General features: G+C 42.0%; 1 protein-coding gene and 1 pseudogene across 1 annotated transcript in view; both read right to left on the bottom strand.

The window, feature by feature from the left end:
• LOC111966910 (transient receptor potential cation channel subfamily M member 1-like) overlaps positions 1–2,658 on the bottom strand; it is a 20,758-nt gene extending 18,100 nt beyond the window's left edge. The window contains exon 1 of the mRNA XM_023991858.1: positions 2,617–2,658. Coding sequence (XP_023847626.1) covers positions 2,617–2,658 — 42 coding nt within the window. The remainder of the gene's footprint in view (positions 1–2,616) is intronic.
• Positions 2,659–3,539: 881 nt separating this feature from the next.
• LOC111966911 (voltage-gated potassium channel subunit beta-2-like) overlaps positions 3,540–24,621 on the bottom strand; it is a 45,727-nt pseudogene continuing 24,645 nt past the window's right edge.

The following is a 24,621-nucleotide window of genomic DNA, read 5'->3' on the forward strand; positions in this document are numbered from 1 at the left end:
TTCCTACTAATTTAATCCACTTCCTCAACATAAACCGGAATTATACTTATAGGATTCTTTACGATATGACAAGACTACTACCTAATCGGGCCAGCCTGTCTTCATACCCTATTCACCCACCCAATACTGATCTCTATTCTATTCTAGAGCAATATCGTGGCGTGACCTACCGATTTACAGACCCCCGTTTAGCTAGACGGAGCGTTTTCATCCGCAGGATTTATTTTGCAGTTGAACGCCGCACAATCAGGCCAGCGTTTCTTCCKCGTCCTCTATATTCACCCGTTCAGTCCTCCTCTTTTCAACAGGAGCGGTAGCCGTGAATTATGCCACCCAAGCGGACCCCTTTCTAAAATGTTCCTTTTTAAAGGGCGGTATCGTGGACTTTCTAACTACTTATTTATGCAGTCCTCTATTCTTTTTAGAGCTGTATTCATAAGTAACCTGTCCAAGCTTTCCTTCTACTAATTTTRTCGAAGAGGTATTACGGGATTTTCTACCTACTTAATCTGTTTTGACCGTATGGGCTGTCTCATATTATAGCCGGGCATCTCAGCTAGAGGGCGCAAACAACCGCACCAGTCAGGCCACACATTGGAACGGTCCGATCAGAACGAGTGCATGCTCCCTCCGCTAAACACCCGACGCCCGCAAGGTTCACAGCCCCTACTCACTTAGTCCCTACACATGCACATATATATTTACATTTCACAACCCACAAAATCTCACATGCATGCAATTTCAATTGAATTCAAAAGTTCTTAGCATTTACTGGGTTTTTAGGAAATTTAAATGAGAGACCTACGTGACACCCTTCCCGCTGAGACAGGATCTCTGAAGCAATTCATACAAACATTTCAACTACGTAAGAACAAGCTTACCTTTTTATAGTTGTGTGGCCACATTGTTTACAAAATTGTCCAAAGAAACTATCTATTGCTCAATAGTGTGATATGTGTCTCTATATGTCTAAGTAATAACTCCTACAGTGTCTGCTACAAATCTWGGATGAGCCCACTTTCACAAAGGTCAGGAACGTAAATAATGTCTTCTTCATCTTATATACACTAGAAAGTGGCTCGTTGGTCTACGGGTATGGTTCTTGCTTTGGGTGTGTGTGGTCACGGGTTCAAATCCCAGACCATCTCTTTTAAAGGGACCAGTCTAAGTGAAAACCTTTAACACAATGCTCAGAATATGTCTTCACTGAAACATTCACAGTCAACGCTAGATTTCAGCAGTATTTAAGAGAAGCAGCTGAAATGGGCACTTGTTACTCTGTGTATGATTCTCGCTTAAGAGTGCGATTGGTGTCTGATAGAAATCTTGGATGAACCCGCTATTACAAAGGTCAGAAATGTAAATAAAGTCTTCTCATCCGTAAAAAATTGTTTCCTGTAGAGACAGATTGGCTGTTTCCCGTCGTCTTTTATCAGTAATGCCTTTTATACGCTGGAAAGTGTCTTGTTGGTCTAGGGGTATGATTCTCGCTTCGGGTGCGAGAGGTCCCGGGTGCAAATCCTGGACCAGCCCTTTAAAAGGGACCAGTCTAAGTGAAAACCTTTAACACAATTCTCAGAATATGTCTTCACTGAAACATTCACAGTCAACGCTAGATGTAAGAAAAACAGCTGAAATTATTGCTCCTTTTTCTCTGTGTATGATTCTCGCTTAGAGTGTGATTGATGTCTGCTAGGTGTCTGCTACAAATCTCGGATGAGCCTGCTATTACGAAGATCGGAAACGTAAATAAAGTCTTCTCATCTGTAAATAAAAGTTATTGTAGAGACAGATTGGCTGTTACATTTACATTTAAGTCATTTAGCAGACACTCTTATCCAGAGCGACTTACAAATTGGAAAGTTCATACATATTCATCCTGGTCCCCCCGTGGGGAATGAACCCACAACCCTGGCGTTGCAAGCGCCATGCTCTACCAACTGAGCCACACGGGACTTTCAATATTGTCTTATATACGCTTGAAAGTGGCTCGTTGTTTTAGGGGTATGATTCACGCTTCGGGTGCGAGAGGTCCAGCGTTCAAATCCCGGACGAGCCCTTTAAAAAGGAAAAGTCAAAGTAAAAACCTTCAACACAATTCTCCGAATGTGTCTTTACTGAAACACAGCCAATGCTAGATTTAAGCAGTATTTAAGAGAAGCAGCGGAAATGGGCTCCTTTATCTCTGTGTATGATTCTCGCTTAGATTGCGATTGGTGTCTGCTACAAATCTTGGATGAGCCCGCTATTACAAAGGTCAGGAACGTAAATAATGTCTTCTTCATCTTACATACGTTAGAAAGTGGCTCAATGTTTTAGGGGTGTGATTCTTGCTTCACGTGCGAGAGTTCCTGGGTTCAAATCCCAGATGAGCCCTTTAAAAAGGACCAGTCGTAGTTAAAACATTTATCACAATTCTCAGAATATGTCTTCACTGAAACGCACACAGCGTTGCTAGATGCTAGATTTAAGAGAAACCGCTGAAATTGGCTCCTTTTTCTCTGTGTATGATACTGCTTAGAGGGTGATTTGTGTCTGCTACAAATCTTGGATGAGCCTGAAATTACGAAGGTCAGAAACGTAAATAAAGTCTTCTCATTCATAAAAAAAAGTTACCTGTAGAGACATATTAGAGACATATTGGCTGTTACCCGTCATCTTTTATCAGCAATGCCTTATATAAGCTAGAAAGTGACTCTTTGGTATAGAGGAATGTTATCGCTTCGGGTGCAAGAGGTCCATAGTTCAAATCCCTGACGAGCCCTTTAAAAAGGACCAGTCTAAGTGAAAACCTTTAACATGAATGAGCTAACTGGCTTTACACTCCCCTTATTTGTGATTGGCCAACATTTGCATATAATTAGCATTTTGTTTTTTGACGTGTATCTTTTTTTTGACATTCAAAGACCCAAACTGCTTCCCATACTCAATATTCTAAAGGAAGATTCATTACCTTTATAACCATTATCCATCTTGGCCTTCAGAGAAGACTTTTGAGTYTTTGTAGAAGTTTGTATTGGAGTGCTTTGTGTTTAAAGTTTAAATTATCTCATTTAGCCAATGTAACCACTCACTAATGTAAACACTCTTAACCGTACAACATAAAAAAAAGCTGGATGTTTACATTCGGACAATATGCTGTATTTGTATCAACTTTAGCTAATGAGTAGTGTCATAGTGGGTGCCCATGCGATATATAAACAGTTACTTTTCTGTCTGGTGTACTGGAAATCTGGACACTCCATCAATCTTGGCAGCCTGTGTTGTGTTGCTAGCAAAATGTTACATAATCAAAATGTAATTTACAAGGGCACCTTGGTCAAGAGACAACATTAGCATTGTATTTTGATATGAATTGAAATTGAAAATGAACAAACTAATTTACAATCTGATATTTTTGTCCCTTGTTTCATCATCACTTTTTTCTCCAGATTGGATATGTTTACGACAAAATATAAWCAATTCAAACCGCTTTAAGTGTCTTTGCTTTACAAATTTGATCATCTTCAATGGGAACAAATTTCCACACAGTCAAGTCATGTTCTGTATGAAGTCAATACGTTTATTTTTATTTATAGCATTTATTTTTATATTTATACGTTCTCAAGCTGTAAACACAATTCACCTAAAGTCTGCTTCAATCACAATTCAGTAAGCAATGCTTGCAAAAGGAACAGAAGATAAAACAAAGGCAGAAAGTGATAGCTAACAGCCATACAGTATATACAGAATTTAGATTATATACAGTACAGAAAGAATCTGTGAATCCATTATGTATTTTGACATTGCAAATGTACAAATAGCTTGCAGTTGACTATATTAAAGATTCCTATGCTGCACAGTATTTGTGTGTGTAAAAAATAAGACCATTAAAATAGCTTGTCAATTAGTCCCTTTACATGAATTGCACAGTAGCGTACTCTACTTAGTTGATTGTGTTTGCTCTTATCTACAACATAGTGTGTGTCTTCATAGCGTGCCTTAACTAGATGCTCGGGCTGCATTTACTTGTGMCTGACCAGCATTCCATCAATCTGGAAAGGATAGAAATGTTACATAATGTACATTTACTTAAGAACACACCCAAAGAGAGTGATCCGTGGCTAAATAATCACTTTTCATAGGATGAGGCTCACGCATAGCTTGGGTGCCCATCTCTTTCTCCTGGCACCCAGGCTAGCTCCCACACACTCCTTTACTTAATGTTTCTAAGTGACAGTCTGATGTAGAGATGCCTTGTGCAGTAGCTCCCTGGGACTAGGTAGAACCAGGCCTTGGTAACCACAAGCTCAGAGAAATGCACATGCAACAAATATTTTGTTGTCCTGACAAAGTCAACATCAGAGCACACAGGACGAAACATTGCAGTGTTGGTTACTGGTATACACACATACACAGGATCGCACTCATGAACACATGCACACACTCACACACATATGCAACTGTACAATTTGAGCGGTTACAGTATATAACCTGTCTTTAAAATAAGATGTTTCCTATATGTTGCTCAGTCGTGAGCTTTGGTGAAAGCCAAAAGCCTTACAGGCGAGGCCAGTTGTAATCCTTAGATACATAATTTAAGCATACGAAACATAGGTATGTTACATGAAAAACATAGGTATACAACTTTAAAAAAGCTGTATGTTTACACTCAGACAATATGCTGTATTTGTATCAACATTAGCTAAAGAGTAGTGTCATAGTGGGTGCCCATGYAATATATAAACAGTCACTTTTTTTGTCTGGTGTCCTGCAAATCTGGACAACCCATCAATCTTGCAGGCCTATGTTGTGCTGAACTACGGGCTAAGTTATCCTGGAAGCACATCCAGCAGCCTACCTTAAACTATCATCAGACCTAATGCTCAAGTTCCAGTCATTTCAGACCCAGTCATTTATTTCAGTAACTGGTTGGACAGCAGAGTTGATGTGGGCCAACTATCTCAGTGTCACAACTCCAATGGGTATAGATACTTATGAAAACTGGAGGGTAAGGTGTTACAAAATTGTATTTACTGCAGACTTCACTGTCTTGTTAATGGTATCATACCATCGACCATCCATTGCCATAGTTAGAGCATGTCGTTATAATGGCAAGTAATCTTGCCAAATTAAAATTTCATTATCAAATCAAAATATTTAACTAAAAATATTAAGGTGAAGCATGGATCAGGTTTTAATACCAATTGTAGACAGGATTGGTGTTTTCTCAGACAAGAAATATCAACATCAATGCTGCCACTGATGTTTTATGACCTGAAGGTGGCGCCAAAGACCCAACAAAGATACTCCTGAGGATTGCAGCATTGACTTTGACTGAGACATGTCCCTCTCTCTTTTTTTCTCTCTCTCTTTCTATCTCTATCTCATTTAGAATGAGATACAACCAGTGTGTCTAGGTCACAAATGCTTTTGAACATTGTTTAGAATAGGGACACAACATCATTAGCCAGTAAATGCAACATTGCAAACACAGAACATACTATGTTTGCAACTGTGTTCCCAAATATCATGTTCCCACATCTTCAATGACAGAGGAAAGGAGACTAGGCTGCATGAAAGCGTTCCTAAATTAAACTCAAGCGACGTTGAGACTGAAATAAAATAAAAACACAGTCACTCTGACTGGCAGAAACCACTTAGATGCCTTGAGTATTATACAGTACAGTTTTTGGTGGTGCCAGTTTGTTCTGTTTTGTGTTACATAACTTCATAACACAGGAAGCTGTTTTATCTAGCACTCTGGGAAAATTGCATGACCAATCCCGGGACCCCGTCTTCTGCGATACAGAGAGTAAAAAGTWAAAAACCCTTAACCTGATCCAGTCACAATAGGATGTGACAGAGTTTTGAGGCAAGGGGTTTTCTCACTGAGTGCTCTCTGAAAAGCCATTACTGTACATGGCTGGGAGGGCTGCCCTCTTCACACTGAAGCAGAGGGAGGGAGTGTGTGTGTAAAGATATAGAAGTGAAGAAATACAATGAATAGGGTAGACACTGCCATTCGGTAGGCTTACAACAACAACAAAAACACACAGACTGGCAGATGTACAGTCTTGTAGCTAGGTGAAATTCAGAAATAACTCACAATGGTTCAGTCTGTAAACTGAAGAAAGAGTGGGTGCAGGCAAGATCTCAACTTTTTGCCAGTTGAAAAGATGGCAGCCCAAGTTGCCTTAGTTGAATGGGTGTGATTTAACCATACTAACTGTTTAAGTGTTCAATGTCCTTTTTCAACTCATCATCAGAGTAGTGGGACACATGCCCTTTATATCAGATACAGAATCATGTCCACTCATCATTCTATTTCTATTATCTACGCATGGAATAGTATCAGCTTTGGTAATCTCAACAAAAATTATCTTGTTCAGTCTTCAATACCACCAATGTATTAGCTATTTAAAGTTGCAATATGTAACTTTTTGGGCGACCTGACCAAATTCACATAGAAAAGTGTGTTATAGATATGTCATTCTCATTGAAAGCAAGTCTAAGAAGCGGCAGATCTGTTCTATGTGCTCCTGTTCTTAGGTTTTGTTTTGTCTTACTTTCGGTTTTGCACACTAGCTTCAAACAGCTGAAAATACAATATTGTTGGTTATGGAGAATATATTTCACAGCGGTTTAGATGTTACAGTGATTCTCTACACTATACTTGCTTGTTTTGTCATATATACTGAAATTAAGCGAACTATTAGAATTTTTGTGATTTTTGTGATTTCTGCACAGTGCATCTTTAATGGAGTGCTGGATCAATTCATTTTATGGGACCTATACAAGACAAAAACCTTTTCAAAGGGGTTCTGGATTCTGATCCTTTTCAATCAAGAATCTGTTATAGAATAAATAGTTTATGAACGAAGTGCATTTAAGGACTTGCWATGGGTCCCATCTATTTTTCTAAATAATAATAAGATGGCCAAGCAGGAAATTAATGCAAGGCAGACCTGTGCGTGACTTTTTGTGTTTTCCCCTTAGAGCTGAAATAAATGTGTTTTTTACGCTGAAGCAAATGTTTCACTGAAATGGTGAATATCCCTTGGATGGGAAATGTCTCCAAGTCTCCTCTAAAATCTTTGGGTTGGGAGAAAGATATATATATTTAGATACTCTGATTGACTTTCCCAAGTGGTTCAATGGCTATATATTTCCCATGGTGCCTGGTGTCTTGTTCAACTGAAGCTGGTCGCAGACGAGGAAGAAGGAAGATGCTGACCTCCGCCCAACAATGTTGCTCAGGCAGCCTCTAGGATCTGTAGTCCTTTTTACTATATGGCTTGTTGCCTAGGATACTATCCATCTCGTGCACGATGGAGGACGACAACTTTGGAAGAACCTGTGAGAGAAGGAGAGTGACATAATGAACACAATGTCCCCATTGGAATTCAAATTCAATGCCACGACACATGTCATCAAATCCATGTCAACAACAGTAAACAAATACAAGCAAACAGACTATCACCCCAAAGGGAAATATTTCCCAATAAGGTAAAACTTTTTAATTGTGCCACAATGTAAAAAACAAAACAACAACAAAATGTTCTGGAAATTAAGCAGATGTCGCAGATGTACAGTGCCTTTGGAAAGTATTCAGACCCTTTGACTTTTTCCACATTTTGTTACGTTACAGCCTTATTCTAAAATAKATWTWTTTTTAAATGTGCCTCATCAATCTACACACAATAACCTATAACGGCAAAGCAAAAACAGCTTCTTTTTTATGTGCTAATTTATAATAAAAATATAACATATAAGTGTTCAGACCCTTTACTCAGTACTTTGTTGAAGCACCTTTCGAGACTTCTTTGGTATAACGCTACAAGCTTGGCACGCCTGTTTTTGCACAGTTTTCCCATTCATCTCTGCAGATCCTATCTAGCTCTGTCAGGTTGAATGGGGAGACGTGCYGCACAGCTAGTTTCAGACCTCTCCAGAGATGTTAGATTGGGCTCAAGTCYGGGCTCTGGCTGGGCCACTCAAGGACATTCAGAGACTTGTCCTGAAGCCACTCCTGCGTTGTCTTGGCTGTGTGCTTAGGGTCGTTGTCCTGTTGGAAGGTGAACCTTCGCCCCAGTCTGAGGTCCTGAGCACTCTGGAGCAGGTTTTCATCAAGGATCTCTCTGTACTTTGCTCTGTTCATCTTTGCCTCGATCCTGACTAGTCTTCCAGTCCCTGCAGCTGAAAAACATCCCCACAGCATGATGCTGGCACCACCATGCTTCACCGTAGGGATGGTTCCAGGTTTCCTCCAAATGTGACACTTAGCATTCAGGCCAGAGAATCTTGTTTCTCATAGTCTGAGAGACTTTAGGTGCCTTTTGGCAAACTCCAAGCGGGGTGTCATGTGCCTTTTACTTAGAAGTGGCTTCTATCTGGCCACTCTACCATAAAGGCATGATTGGTGGAGTGCTGCAGAGATAGTTGTCCTTCTGGAAGGTTCTCCCATCTCCACAGAGGAAATCTAGAGCTCTGTATGAGTGACCATCAGGTTCTTGGTCATCTCCCTGACCAAGGCCCTTCTCCCCCGATTTCTCAGTTTGGCCGGGCGGCCAGCTCCAGGATTAATCTTAWACATTTTCCATTTAAGAATGATGAATGTGTTCTTGGGGACCTTCAATGCTGCCGAAATGTTTTGGTACCCTTTCCCAGATCTGTGCCTTGACATAATCCTGTCTCTGAGCTCTACGGACAATCCCTTCGACCTCATGGCTTGGTTTTTGCTCTGACATGCACTGTCAACTGTGGGACTTTATGTAGACAGGTGTGTGCCTTTCCAAATCATGTCCAATCAATTGAATGTACCATAGGTGGATTCCAATAAAGTTGTAGAAACATCTCAAGGATGATCAATGGAAACAGGATGCACCTGAGCTCAATTTCAAGTCTCATAGCAAAGGGGCTGAATACTTGTGTAAATTAGCTATTTCAGTTTTTCAATTTTAATACATTTCCTAACATTTCAAAAAAATGGTTTTCTCATTACGGGGTATTGTGTGTTTAAAAAAAAATAAGACTGTAATGTAACAAAATGTGGAACAGTTGAAGGGGTCTGAATTCTTTCCGAAGGTACTGTATTTACCACTTAGAGGCAGTGCTCGTTTAGAAGGTCATTCTCAGTGTGTGGAGAGAGAGAGAGAGCATGTGTATGTGGTATGTGAGCAAGTATCCATAAGTATGTGTGAATGTGAGTTCTTGCACACCTGGGTTCACACCCATTGTGTGTGTGTGTGTTGTGTGTGTGTTGTGTGTGTGTGTGTGTGTGTGTGTGTGTGTGTGTGTGTGTGTGTGTGTGTGTGTGTGTGTGTGTGTGTGTGAAAGAGAGAGAGAGAGATCATGTGTATGTGGTATGTGAGCAAGCATGCATAAGTACATTATGTGTGAATGTGAGTACTTGTGTGAATGTGTGTGTGTGGAGTATTCACTTCTGACCTGTATTGCTGCTAGATTCTCCACAGTTGTTCTGTGCTGGAGGCCCCAGTAGCACAGAGCTCACCCCTTATTCCTCAGGCACCATGCTGAGGAAGGGAACAACACAACAGGTAAATTAACAATGTGTGTGTGGAGCACAAAGCACAGTGAGAGTGAAGAAAACACACACACGTCCAGTGCAACTAAGTGACTTCAGGTGAGCACAAAGACTCATTCTCAGACACTGTGACGTTAAGCTGAACCAACACATCGAAGATTTGACTACCAGGGACTTGACCAACCTCCCCACTTGAGGTCCTACTAGACGACAGACTATGGACGACGGTTAGCTCATTTGCTAACTCTGGTAATTTGACATTGTTGTGAACACTGTTAGATAGATTGCATAAGTCAGACTGACTGACGGACAGACTGCTTACTGACTGACTAACACGTTGGAGCTCAAAAGACACAGACAGACGGATGGCTGGACAGGACAGACAGACAGACAGAGAGAAAAAGAGAGAGCGGCAGGTGTGTGTTACCGATGCGAGACTGGGGCAGGGTGCAGCCCAGTCGCTCGCAATGGCTGCAGCTCTTTCACTTCGCCTGCTGACGGCGCCCCTCCTCACTCAGGATCTGTCCTTCATCCACGGTAGCTCTGTCACAGCACACACACACAACACACACACACACACACACACACACACACACACACCACAACACACACACACACACACACACACACACACACACACACACACACACACACACACACACACACACACACACACCATCACACACCACTCTTGCTCAGGACTACTGTATCCAGAAACTCTGGTGTGCAGAGATGCCTTTCTGTGAATGGCTGAAAGTTATACATTATCATACATAACGCATCCAGTGTGTGTGGATCTCTCACCAGTGGCAGAGCAGAGTTCTCTATGTGAGTGAACTACACAGAGACTGTAATGACTGCCTCTGGTTATTGCACACACACAGCTACCCCTTGTCTTAGACCTTGGTTCTGTGCTCACATTTGTGTGCTTGAGTGGACTTAAATAGCTGTTCCACCAGTGGAGTGTATGACATAGGAAATCAATGGCATAGATCCCTTCATTGGAGGATTATTAAGCCAGATATCAGTGAACAGGAGGAGGAGAGCTATAGACAGCATGGTACATCACACATCTGTAGAAAGAGCACAGTGTGTGTGTGTGTGCGTGCGTGCGTTGCGTGCGTGCGCGTGCGTGCGTGGTCGTGCGTGCTGTGCGCGTGCGTGCGTGCGTGCGTGTGTGTGTGTGTGTGTGTGTGTGTGGTGTGTGTATTTGTGCGTAGGTGTGTAGAATCTCCAAAGAATGTTCAACTGAAGCTGGCTGACAAAGATATACACTGAATGGCTTTCCTGACACTCAAAAGTCCCCAATCCTCAATTGACACGCATTAGTTCAGAGGAACGTCCTACAACAATGTACTATCAGGATAGACTGTTGTTAGCAGAAAGGAAGGTGGCAGAGTGGCAGGACAAGAAAACAACACCAACTACAACCACAAGCAAAGGGGTGTGACAGATGTGGGCTGGAGAGGATAAGGCATCAGTCACTCGTCAAACGTCAAAGGTTACCTTTAGTGAGGCCCGTGAGTACGGGGGTACCCCACTATCGTACTTCCCTGAGATGATTCCGCACGCCAGCGGAGACCACGTCATGGCACCCACACCTGCACAGAGACATCGGGATCATATTCATYATTGCACACTGTAGCAAAACGTTTTGCAACGGAAACCGAAAACAAGCGTTTCTTATTGGACAAGTTCAGGTAGGCCCTCTATGTTTCAGTCCGTTTTCTTCCATTTGGTGCCTAATGAATACCCAGCTTTACCGCTATTATGACTTCCATGCCTTGGTCTTTATGTGCCTTGACAAGCTACTTGGACTGAGAGCAACTCCTAAGRGTGATTCATTCAAAATACAAATACTGTATATTAGCTACATTACAATTATCACAACTTTTGGCTAGCATTAGCCACATTACCAAACATGAATAGCAGCACATGGAGTATGTTTGTGGCAAAAATGGCAGACCTCAGCTCTTTCAGGATCTACCCTTATTAAACGCTGGAACTATAGAGATGGAAAGAGGGCACACATATTTTATCGTTGTAGTAAGTGCATCCTCTATCCACCTTTATGGGTCAAACCGAAGGGAGGCAGACGGTTGCTGTGTAACTTACCTATTTTGTGGAAGAGCTCGGGAAGCTGCACCTCCACCTTCTCCCTCTGGAACATGTGGTACTCAGCCTGCTCACATATAGGGGGTATCAGGTTGAACTGCCTGGCCACTGAGTACGCCTCCTATAGGACAGACAACGAACAGCAGCAAACAGACTCAGGGACGAACAATGTAATATCGTAACAATACAGTGATGGGAATAAGTCATTGATTATTTTGTGTAATCCATGGTTTAATCGTGTTTCAACCGTTTTCCAACTCACCATGATCTCCATGGAGCTCCAGCGCGACGTTCCCCAGTACATGGCCATCCCCTGGTTGATCACATGGGTCATTGCCCGCACCGTCTCTGCCAATCAAAAGACACCATTCACCCATTGGCCCCGACATTGGAGAAGAGGAGTGGTGGGAACAGGTGAGATTAAGAGAGAGGGTGGAAAGGTATTGAGGAGAGGGATATACGAGAATTGAAAGAGAAAGAGGAGATAGAAGGAAAGTCCACATAGAATTTTGGACAAAGGGTAAAAGCACAAAGGAGCTACCTGGTTAATGTATACTTCAGTTTAAATAATGAGCAGTGAAACATATGGGGAGAAAAGGATACTACTTAATTCCTTTTTGGAGCCAATTGACACATTGATTTTCTTTTTTTTGGCTTTTGTTTTGATTTGACACACAAAGGTATTTATGCGTTAAGGTTTTACAGTCACAAATAGGCAGTCAAATACCAATTTTATTTGGGCAAAACAACACTATTCATGCCAGAGTCAAAACAGCAGTAGGGTCAATCCAAAACCCAGAGTTTTCTTCAAAGCTTTTCATGCTACTTTTATTTAAGAAATATGACATTTTAAAAACAGGCTGTTTTAAAAGCATGTTTTAAAGAGAACAGCTCTGTGAAAAAAAATACTGTAAATCTTAKAATCTGGCAGCACAATTTAATTTTAAACATGTCATGCTGTCAGATTATAATGAGATTTTCAGTATTTTATGTTTCCCCTATTACTATGTAATTACAGTTATAACTGTAGTAACAACATAGTAATTACATAGGTGTTACACTGTAACTATATGTATTAAGGTTGTAGCGCTATCAGTTATTACACAATTGGAACAAGGAATGTATAATTACACATCCAATTGCTGAAGATTCTGTTATATGTTATTACACATTTTCTTGTTCCACTATGTAACTAATGTTTTATAATTACACGTTTGAAAGACAACTGTGAATGACTTAATAACTCGACCCACTACAAGGTGCCACTACCATTGAGCTTCATTCACCTCAGTCAATAGAGGATTTTTTTCATTCTACAAACACATTTCATACAAGCACTAGCTCAGCCCCGGGATTAAACTCTAGTTTAGTTTCATGTCAAGTCAAACAGCAGTTACCTAAAGTGCGGTCAGAAAGTATTCCCACCCCTTGACTTTTTCCACATGTTGTTGTGATACAGCCTGAATGAAAAATTGATTAAATTGAGATTGTGTGTCACTGACCTACACACAATGTCAAAGTGGAATTCTTTTTTAGACATTTTTAGAAATTAATATAAAATGAAAAGCTGAAATGTCTTGAGTAAATAATTATTCAACCCCTTTGTTGAGTAAATAAGTATTCAACCCCTTTGTTATGGCAAGCCTAAAGTACAAATTTGCTTATTAAGTCACATAATAAGTTGCATGGACTCACTCTGTGTGCAATAACAGTGTTTAAATGACTACCCCATCCTGTTCCCCACACACACAATTATTTCGAAGGTCCCTCAGTCAAGTAGCGAATTTCAAACAGAGATTCAACCAGAAAGACCAGGGAGGTTTTCCAATGCCTCGCAAAGGACACCTATTGGTAAATGGGTAACATTTTTATAAAAAGCAGACATTGAATATCCCTTTGAGCAAGTTATTAATTACACTTTAGATGGTGTATCAATGCACTCAATCACTACAAAGATACAGGCATCCTTGCTGGATCGAATCCCAGAGCTGACAAGGTAAAAATCTGTTCTGCCCGAGCAAGGTAGTTAACCCACTGTTCTCCGGGCGCTGAAGACGTGGATGTCGATTATGGCAGCCCCCCGCACCTCTCTGATTCTAAGAGACATAGTCAGAAAGACTCAAAGCTGTAATCACTGTTGAATACTTATATAATCAAGCTATATTAGTGTTTTATTTTTCAATTTTTTTTGACAAATGTTCAAATTTATCTTCCACTTTGACATTAAGAGTATTTTGTGTAGATCATTGACAAAAAAAAACAATTAAATACATTTTAATCCCACCTAGTAACACAACAAAATGTGGAAAAAGACAAGGGGTGTGAATCATTTCTGAAGGCACACACACACACACACACACACACACACACACACACACACAGTCAACACTGCTGCTCTACTATATATTATTTATTCAACACCGCGACCAAGATACTACCCATTTTATATTTGTAAATACAGTTGTACTTGACATAGCACATTCATTATCTATACTGTAGATCCAATTGTGTACATATCTGGCTATTACTATGCATAATAACTCTTATATGATATGTTCATTTTTAGAAACTGTTAAAACTTCTTCTTCTTATTATTCTCTCCGCACCCACCTGTAGCGTCAAAACCGTMAAATCGACCGATACCAAAACAACTTTCAAACGTGTAGGCTCACCATCTGCAGTGCACTTGAAAAAACTTTTAACACTACAACCATACTTGCATAAATCCCAATGCATTTCAAYGGCCATAGAATTGAATGGTAAAAATGTAGCCCTTAACTAGTCTTCAATCGTTTAAACTTCTTATGGCTGCAGGGGCAGTATTGAGTAGCTTGGATGAAAGGTGCCCAGAGGTGCCCATAGTAAACTGCCTGCTCCTCAGTCCCAGTTGCTAATATATGCATATTATTATTAGTATTGGATAGAAAACACTCAGAAGTTTCTAAAACTGTTTGAATGATGTCTGTGAGTATAACAGAACTCATATGGCAGGCAAAAACCTGAGAAGAAATCCAAACAGGAAGTGGGAAATCTGAGGTTGGTCGATTTTCAACCCAGCCCCTATTAAATACACAGTGGGATATGGATGAGTTTGCACTTTCTACGGCTTCCACTAGATGTCAACAGTCTGTAGAACCTTGKCTGATGCCTCTACTGTGAAGTGGGGCCGAAGGAGACAGGAATTAGTCAGGTCTACCATGACCTGACCATGCTCTGACCATGCACGTTCACATGAGAGGGAGCTCTGTTCCATCGCACATCTGAAGTCAATATAATTCTCCGGTTGGAACATTATTGAAGATTTATGTTAAAAACATTCTAAAGATTGATTCAATACATCGTTTGACATGTTTCTACTGACTGTTACGGAACTTTTTGACATTTCGTCTGCTTTTAGTGAACGCGCTTCCTGACTTTGGATTTGTTTACCAAACACGCTAACAAAAATAGCTATTTGGACATAAATGATGGACATTACCGAACAAAACGAACATTTCTTGTGGAAGTGGGAGTCTTGGGATTGCAWTCCGACGAAGATCAGCAAAGGTAAGTGAAGATTTATAATGCTTTTTATGAGTTTTGTTGACTGCACAATTTGGCGGGTAACTGTATGGCTTCCTTTTGTGGCTGAACGCTGTTCTCAGATTATTGAATATTGTTCTTTTGCCGTAAAGCTTTTTGAAATCTCACATAGCGGTTGCATTAAGAACAAGTGTGTCTTTAATTCTATGGAAAACATGTATCTTTCATCAAAGTTTATGATGAGTATTTCTGTTATTTGACGTGGCTCTCTGCAATTTCTCCCGGATATTYTGGAGGCATTTCTGAACATGGCGCCAATGTAAACTGAGGTTTTTGGATATAAATATGAACTTTATCGAACAAAACATATATCTATTGTGTAACATGAAGTCCTATGAGTGTCATCTGATGAAGATCATCAAAGGTTAGTGATTCATTTTATCTCTATTTCTGCTTTTTGTGACTCCTGTCTTTGGCTGGAAAAATGGCTGTGTTTTTCTGTGATTTTGCGGKGACCTAACATAATTGTTTGTGGTGCTTTCGCTGTAAAGCCTATTTGAAATCGGACACTTTGGTGGGATTAACTACAAGATTACCTTTAAAATGGTATAAGATACATGTATGTTTGAGGAATTTAAATTATGAGGTTTCTGTTGTTTGAATTTGGCGCCCTGCACTTTCACTGGCTGTTGTCATATCGATCCCGTTAACGGGATTGCAGCCATAAGAAGTTTTTAAGCTAGAAACGCCATTCAAACTTTAAAATGTGCAGACTGGTCTGGAATAGGTTGCTTGTATTCAGCGTTTTGATACCATGTATACTTTCTGAACTATTCCTGTTTAATGGTGGTACCTAGGCTTAAATGGGAAGTATTTGGATTCGCCAATACTCTTGAGCCGTTAAATATACCAACACCAAAGCAACTTTAAAACGTGTAGATTGGCACTGGTACTGTTGCTTGAAGAAAACGTTTTGATACTAATTATACTTTTCTTACTACAACCATATTTGCATAAACCCAAATATATTTTAGGGGCTATAGACTTTAATAGAAGAAATACAGGTCGCTGCTAGTTTTCAATGGTTTAAGCTAGAAACGCCATACAAACTCAAAAACGTTGACACCATTCTGGAATAGTGTGCTTGAATTCAGCTTTTTGATACAATTTATACCAGTTGAACTATAACCATTTTAAATGTCCATAAAAGCTTTAAAGCGAAGAATTTGGATTAGCCAACATTAATTCATAGAAAAAAATCACTATAAATAGACATCCTAAGAATAGATTTCAATACTAATTGAACCGTTAACGCTACAAACACCAAACCAAATGCTGACATGTACAGACTGACTCAACTTAGATTGCATGTAAAAAGATTGTTGATGCTCTTTGTACTTTTGGAACTATAACAGTTTTATATTTGCATAAAAGCTCCATAGACTTCAAAGGCAACATTTGGATTCACCACTGCTCTTGATCCATTTCAGCTACAAACACCACCCCAATGTTGACATGTGGAGACAGACTCAACTTAGATGGCTTCAACACCGTTTTTTGATACCATTCATACTTTATAAACTATGAAGCTTGTCRTATCCCCATTTATTTCAATGGTGGAATGCAGGCTTCAACATTCTAAACTGAAATAACTGGCACAAAACTTACAGAATGTTCCAACTAAAACATTGAGAGCTTAAAAATATATGATATTGCTTATGATGATATAGTACTCGAGCCTACTATACTAGCCCACTATAACCCACTATAATAGCTCCACACCTACAAACCACTCCAAAATAGGTCACTATAGCTAACACAGCCTATGAAAACACTATTACTACCATTACCACTACTACCATCACTACTGCCGTCACTACCACTAATACTACTATTTCACAACCATAAAGAATTYAAGACTAGCAAGCACACCACATTTACTTCAGTAAATGTCCTTTTCTAGTTGATATTGATTATTGAACTGCAATGTTGTGGGAGTTAGCRCACAAGCATTTCACTGCACCTTTTATACCTGCTGTAAAATGTTATTTTATTTTATTTGAGATATAACGCTGACATATGGAGAGAGGAGACGAGAAAAAAACTAGCCAGTTTTAAAATGATGTGTTTTAGAACAGCTGACTAAAGATGCGCATTCAGATTTAAAAAAAACTCTGAGACAGTTACCACTTGTTGTAGCAAACAAGTATCATGAAATACATGCACCAGAAATAGAGCACACTTTGTAACTTGTCAGAGAGATATCAGCAAGCTAGGCTAGCTAGAGCAAAATAGTTGGCTAGCTGTCTGCTTGGCTAGCTACCTACCTGCTTGGCTAACACAGAACGTCAACATACTGTTTTCTGATTGGCTAAACGGACCAGTCTCGTCTCAAGTCTTTCGCTAAGTTTTGACAGGTTGAATTCTGTAAACTCCAGCAGCCAAAATTTGACATTCTAAAACTAGACCATTCAGATCAAGCAAACTTTGTTCTAAAACTGCATAAAAACGTTTTGTCTCGTCTCGGCTGTTATATCTGTACAGGCTTTAACTGTTGTAAAGAGAAAAAAAGGAAGATTTGTGAATAAGTCTTCAGTGGCTCCAAAACCATCATCTAGCCTGGGGTATGCATTCTTTCCCTCCTATGGCACATATGGGTGCACGTTTTTGTTCCAGCCAAGTCTAAAACCTATTCTACCCATTAACTAGTATTTAATCAAGACTCTGATTAGTATAATTGGGTTACTGCTTGGCTGGAACAAAGCCCTGATGGGTTGCATGTTCAGGCAAGAGAGACACACTGCAGTCAAGACAGCGTTCACAAAGGAGGCCGCAGCAGCACCGGCAGCGGCCATCTTGCAAAATAAAAGGAAATAAAAGGAAACCAAGTCGTATGAGAAATGGGAGGGATGAGTGATGCTAACGACAACAGTAATGGTCGGGAGGGGTTTGGCATGGGGTACGTTGGCTTTCACAATGTTTTATGACTACTGTAATGGTACACGTGGCTTGGTACACCTCCTATCCTGATTTTCTTTCTATATGGTATGGAACTCTACATAATTGCCTTGATCTGGCATAAGTTACAGTTGAAGAGAGTGAGAGAAAAGAAACAGAAAGAGAAATAGAAATAGAAAGACACCAAACTGAGTAAATCAAAGGATTCTGGAAGGATTACATCATATTTTGGTTACAATTGTCAGCCGGGGAGAGAATGGACATCTTTAAGTGTCATTTCTTCCAACAACAAAAAGTGGAAATTGCCTTTTCAAGACGACTGAAATTGCCCACATTGGCATTATTGGCATTATAAGCCCAGAAACAGTTGATGTATTTGTKACAACTAAACATATCGGTTATACTGATGAACTGATGGAGAAAACATGAGGAAAAAATGCTTTTGAAGTGAAAATGAGAAAGGAAACAAGTTACGGATTTTTCATTTTTTTACAATGATTGAGGGATCCATGAAATTCTGTGAATTTCTCCAAAACGTACTTACAAGATGTAACGTTATCAAGTATGAATCAAACACTCACTCAATCTACTACAGTAGACCACCCTTTTGTGCTAGCACTACGAAAAGTCTAACATTTTATGGATTTAAAGGGGGTTTTGAATGGTAGGATAATGGAGGGGGAACTACTTTTATCAACTCACTGCCATAAAATGCCTTTCGTTTAAAGGGGTGTTGATTGAACACTTTGTTTTGACTAAGGGTACCATGTACCTTCTATGATGAATGTCTTGGACTTTGAGGTGTGAAATGGGTCTCCTGGTGACAAAAAAAAGAGAGTGAAGACRTTGACCAGTCTGTGAATGAAATGACATCTGGAAGTATACATAAGGGGCAGCAGGGTGGGAGCCACAGCCCAATACAGCGAGCCCCATCATGCACTGACTGAGCTCAAGTTCAAAGTTCACAATGCTTTACTGACCATTTCAATCAGTGACAGGAATAGAAATTTGTCATCCATTGCCCATGCCCCTGTTCGGTAGGTTTGGGTTTAGACAATCATATATTACTGCAGTTGGTATGGAAAGAGGATGTTTGAGCTGTCAACTGTGTCCTATCTCTACATCTAGGATTCAAAAACTTAGACTTATGTACCCAATAAAAGTAAATGTAACCTTAAGGTCCAAACCATAGAGCCATTTATCTGTCTGTAGATAATATGTACGCATGATACTCTAGCCTGACCGAACATTATTACTGCACCGCTGCACCACTGGATGCAAGGTGSTCTGTTTATGACAAGAATATGTCACGGTGCAGCAGATACACTCAACATACCACAGATGAATGTAAACAAACAGCATTCAAAGAAGAGTGCTGCCTACCTTCCATAGGTGTGTTGGGGTCCGGTCTGTTTGCGAAAACGACATCCACATACTCTAGCTGCAGTCTGTCTAGCGATGCCCTTAGTCCTGCATTATATAGGGCAAAGACCATCAAGATAACGGTAATACTTTACATTAAAGCCAGAATCCTGTTTGTTTTTAATGCTCTCATTTATGCACTGTATATACAGTATGTACTGAATCTAGTGAATGATTGGATTGGATCCAAATGTCATATTGATATCCTGCAAATATATAGGCTACCACACTGTACATGTAATAATAACTCAGTATAAAAGTGGCTTAAAATGGCTTACCTTCGATGATATGTTTTCTGGACAACCCTCTTTCTGTTTCTGCTCTGATAAGCAAACAACAAATGCCCTTGTCAGGATATAAAATCATGACATTTAACAACTCTGTGCTACAATTCACAGTTTCATACTGTAACTGATACAGTACAGATGTTCACTGTATACGATCCATATTGGTGGGTTGAATGTGAGACATAGAGATAGATAGAGGGCACACTTGACACACAGCATGTTTTAGCAGGGGCAGCATGTGCCCTCTATCCATCTCTATGATGCAGGACAGAAACGTATTTAAGTTGAATTGGTGCCTCCTGTCAGTGCTAAACAAGACCATTAAAGCAAGAATTCTTAATCAAAACATTGACTAAGTGTTCTCCCTGCAACTGTTTCAGTAAAACCTGAGGGATGGGGCTGGAGAAATCCAACCACTCTCAAATCAATAGACTACGCTATGGATGCAAGGACTGACTATCCATGTTATCAAAATTATAGTTTTAACCATGTTTTTAGGCTATACAGTKGTTGTTTACATTTCCTTATTTATTTACAAACATTCAAACTTATATTTTGAGTTCTGATGGGGTACGACAGTTGAACCAAGCTCATTGTCAAGCCCTGATCTGTTTCACCTGTCCTTGTGCTTGTCTCCACCCCCTCCACCCCCTCGCCATCTTCCCCACTTATCTTTTGGGTATTTATGCCTGTGTTTTCTGTCTGTCCGTGCTGTCTGTCCGTGCCAGTTTATCTTGTTTGTCAAGCTTGGCAGCGTTTGTCCTGTCAGCTACTGTCTTTTCCCAGCCTCTCTTTTTCTAATTTTTGACCCTTGCCTGTCCTGACCCTGTACCCGCCCACCTGACCACTCTGCCTGTCCCTGACCCTTAGCCTGCCTGCCGTCCTGTACCTTTGCTCCTACTCTGGATTATCGACCCCTGCCTGCCTTGGCCTGTCGTTTGCCTGCCCTTGTTGTTACAATAAACATTGTTACTTCACACAGTCTGCATTTGGGTCTTACCTTGATACCTGATAGTACGAACTGGCTATGACTGACCCAGTAGACTTGGTCCAGCTCCGCAACGCCATCTCCTCCCAAGGAGCCACCATTGGTAGGCAAGAGGAGTTGCTTCGTGGTCTGATGGAAGGATTCCAGGCCGTGGCCGAACGACACGACCTAGTCTTGGACGCATTGCGGGAGAAATTCTGTGGGTTGCCTACTAGGCAGCCTACCACAACAGTAACCTCCCAGCCCCTCTGTAACTCGGCTGGTAGCAGCGCCGTCACCCCGGTTTCCCGGGAACCCCGCTTACCTCCCCTGGAGCGCTACGATAGAGATTCCAGAACCTGCCGGGCCTTTCTCTCCCAGTGCTCCCTCGTTTGAGCTACACCCTTCTTCGTTCCCCTCGGACCACTCGAATGTAGCGTACATTATTACTCTGATGTCAAGGGGGGCACTCGCCTGGGCCACGGCGGTGTGGGAGAAACAATCCGCCATCTGCCTCAGTCTGGAGGTATTCATGGCAGAGGTGAGAAAAGTTTGAGGCTCCGGTGTCCGGGAGAGAGGCTGCCCGGAAGTTACTCCAGCTTCGGCAGGACACCCTCAGTGTTGCAGACTATGCGATGGAGTTCCGCACGCTAGCAGCGGAGGGTACCTGGAACCTGGAAGCACTGTTCTCCAATAATCCGGGAACTTGTCGGAGGTAAAGGATGAGCTGGCAGGCCGAGAACTACCGACAGATCTCGACTCACTCATCGCTTTAATCATCCGGATTGATGGTCGGCTACAGGAACGTAGAGGTCCGATTGCGGAAGAGGTACGATTGCAGTCCAAATCACTCACAGAGGGATCCCACCTTGCAGCTGATGAACTCCGAAAGTCCCCGGCGTCTACGTCCCCGAGAGGATCCGAGCCTACCCGAGTCCCTCCAAGAGCCTCCGGAGACTGCCGATGCACTTCTTCCTGAGCTGATGCAGCTCGGCAGGGCGAAGCTGTCTCCAGCCGAAAGAGTACGCAGACTTGTGACCTAGAGTTGTCTGTATTGCGGTACTGCCGGTCATTTTGTGTCTACCTGTCCCTTCAAGAGACCTAGCTCATCTGTTGGAGTGAGTACACTAGTGGGTCTTAAAGATAATTGTTCTTCTCCCCTTACTCGCCCCCCTCTCCATGCCACCCTATTGTGGGGCGAMCAGTCCAACTCTCTCCAGGTACTCATCGACTCAGGGGCCGATGTGAGTCTCATGACGTTACACTGGCGTCCAAACTGGGTATCCCCACTCAACCCCTCTCYATTCCCATGGGTGTTAGGGMGCTGGACGGGTGCTCTATATGYCGGGTCACCCACCAGACCACCTCCGTCAACCTACGAGTGTCGGGGAACCACAGCGAGACGATACAATTTCTGCTGGTTCCCATGGTATTGGATTCTCTTGGCTCCAGGTAACACAATCTCTCCATTGACTGGGCTACTGGTGCCACCGTGGGCTGGAGCCCGTCCTGCCACACTCATTGCCTGAAGTCAGCTCTGCCTGCCCCGGGACGTCTTCCTAGGAAATTGCCCCGGACCTCTCTGCCAGCTCCGCAGAGCACCRGGACCTCCGGGAGGGGTTCAGTAAGACCCGGGCCACTTCGATTCCACAGCACCGACCGGTATCCAAGAAGGTCAAGCCTGAGGCGCTGGCACGCCGCTATAGTGCTGCGGCTACACCCCCGGAAGCCGAGACCTTTCCCCCCGCTCCAAGATCATTARCCCCTCTGTTGTTCRTCCTCTGTTGCCCCGTACCCTCTGTATTTTTCCTACTTTTCTGTGTCTAGAGTCATAACCATGTCTGACTGCCACTTCTTTTCTRTTTCTAGGCCCATCCCTCCTCCCGTGTCATCGATGGCCAGCCAGCATACACGGTGAGACGCCTCCTGAGGGTTTGACCACGGGGGCAGGGATTTCYGGTACCTGGTTGACTGGGAGGGTTATGGCCCGGAGGAGAGGTGCTGGGTTCCCGCTAAAGACATCCTGGTCCCTTCCATTAKCGCCGACTTTCACCGCCGGCACCACAGTCAACCAGGTATCCGCCCAGGTGGAACACCAGGTGGCATCCCTAGAGGGAGGGGTGTACTGTCACGCCCTGATCTGTTTCACCTATCCTTGTACTTGTCTCCACCTCCTCCAGGTGTCGCCCATCTTCCCCACTTATCCTCTGGGTATTTATACCTGTGTTTTCTGTCTGTCTGTGCCACTTCATCTTGTTTGTCCTGTCAGCTCTTGTCTTTTCTCAGCCTCTCTTTTTCTTGTCCTCCTGGTGTTTGACCCTTGCCTGTCCTGACCTTGTACCCACCTGCCTGACCACTCTGCCTGTCCCTGACCGTAAGCCTACCCGCCGTCCTGTACCTTTGCTCCTACTCTGGATTATCGACCCCTGCCTGCCTTGACCTGTCGTATGCCTGCCCCTGCTGTTACAATAAACATTGTTACTTCACATAGTCTGCACTTGGGTCTTACCTTGATACCTGATACTCATGAGGCCTTTATACGTTATATTCTTCAAGAATTAATGGGTACATATCATTCATTTATACGTCCAAAAATGGATGCAACTACTAATGAATGCCCTTTTAATTGGTCCTCAGTGAAAAGGCATTCTCAAAGGAGGGGATCGAMCCCGTTTCCTCATAGGAAAACAATTAAGAGTCATACAGCCTCAATACTGCCTCTAACACACGCACACACACACACACACATACAGAAAAAGGCTCCAGTATAATACGTACTTTCCTCCCCAGAATATCTTGGTGGTGATGACCAAAGTGGAGCGCCTGTAAGGAGAGAGAAGTGTATGAGGGACAGGTGCATGGTGAGCATTCTGACTTGAAAATGGGAGATCCAGTGCATTATGTTATAATTCTTCAGAATTATTTAATTATAAGTCTTCTGCACTWAAGTCCCCTTGGCCCCAATGACGATTTGACAGAAAAACAATTAATTCTGAACCTATTTCATCTGGTGTGTTATTTTTTTACTTGCAGCAATTAATTAATAGTAATTGTTGACTGATTATGTAACTGATTATATAAACAAATAAAAAGCAACAAATAAATAGCACTTTTTATGAAAACCTCGATTCCTGCTGCTGCCTCTGATGATAACCAWACAGGAGAAGAGCTGTGGGCTTTAGCAGGGTACTTCTTCAGAAGTGAGGAAGAAGCATGTATGTTTCCCCTCAGCGCTCCCATCCAATGCCATTGACTACACGGCTAACCCTGCAGGCTAGATAGCTAGCGTTAAGTGAACTTCACCATTCATAAAATAACAAAACACAGGAGTAAAAAACAAGTCTGGCCACTAGCAATCTCCTCCATCCTCCCTTACAAAGAGCGAGTCTAGCTGCTGAGACAGAAAATGTTTGAAATTCGAGAGAGAGATTTGACAGGTGCGGCGGACTAGATACTGGTGTTCCTGTATGCTCAAGACAATGTGTTCAGTGGAATTTAAACCAATGTTTCAGTTCGTTGACCCCCCCCCATTTTTTTTCATTCACATAAGTATTCAGATGCTTTACTCAGTACTTTGTTGACGCACCTTTAGCAGCGATTACAGCTTTGAGTCTTCTTGGGTATGAAGCTACAAGCTTGGCACACCTGTATTTGGGGAGTTTCTCCTATTCTTCTCTGCAAATCCTCTCAAGCTCTGTCAGGTTGGATGGGGAGCGTTGCTGCGCAGCTATTTGCAGGTCTCTCCAGAGATGTTCGATTGGGTTCAAGTCCGGGCTCTGGCTGGGGCACTCAAGGACATTCAGAGACATGTCCCGAAGCCACTC

Source organism: Salvelinus sp. IW2-2015, linkage group LG7 (genome assembly GCF_002910315.2).
Source record: "Salvelinus sp. IW2-2015 linkage group LG7, ASM291031v2, whole genome shotgun sequence".
Lineage (NCBI taxonomy): Eukaryota > Metazoa > Chordata > Actinopteri > Salmoniformes > Salmonidae > Salvelinus > Salvelinus sp. IW2-2015.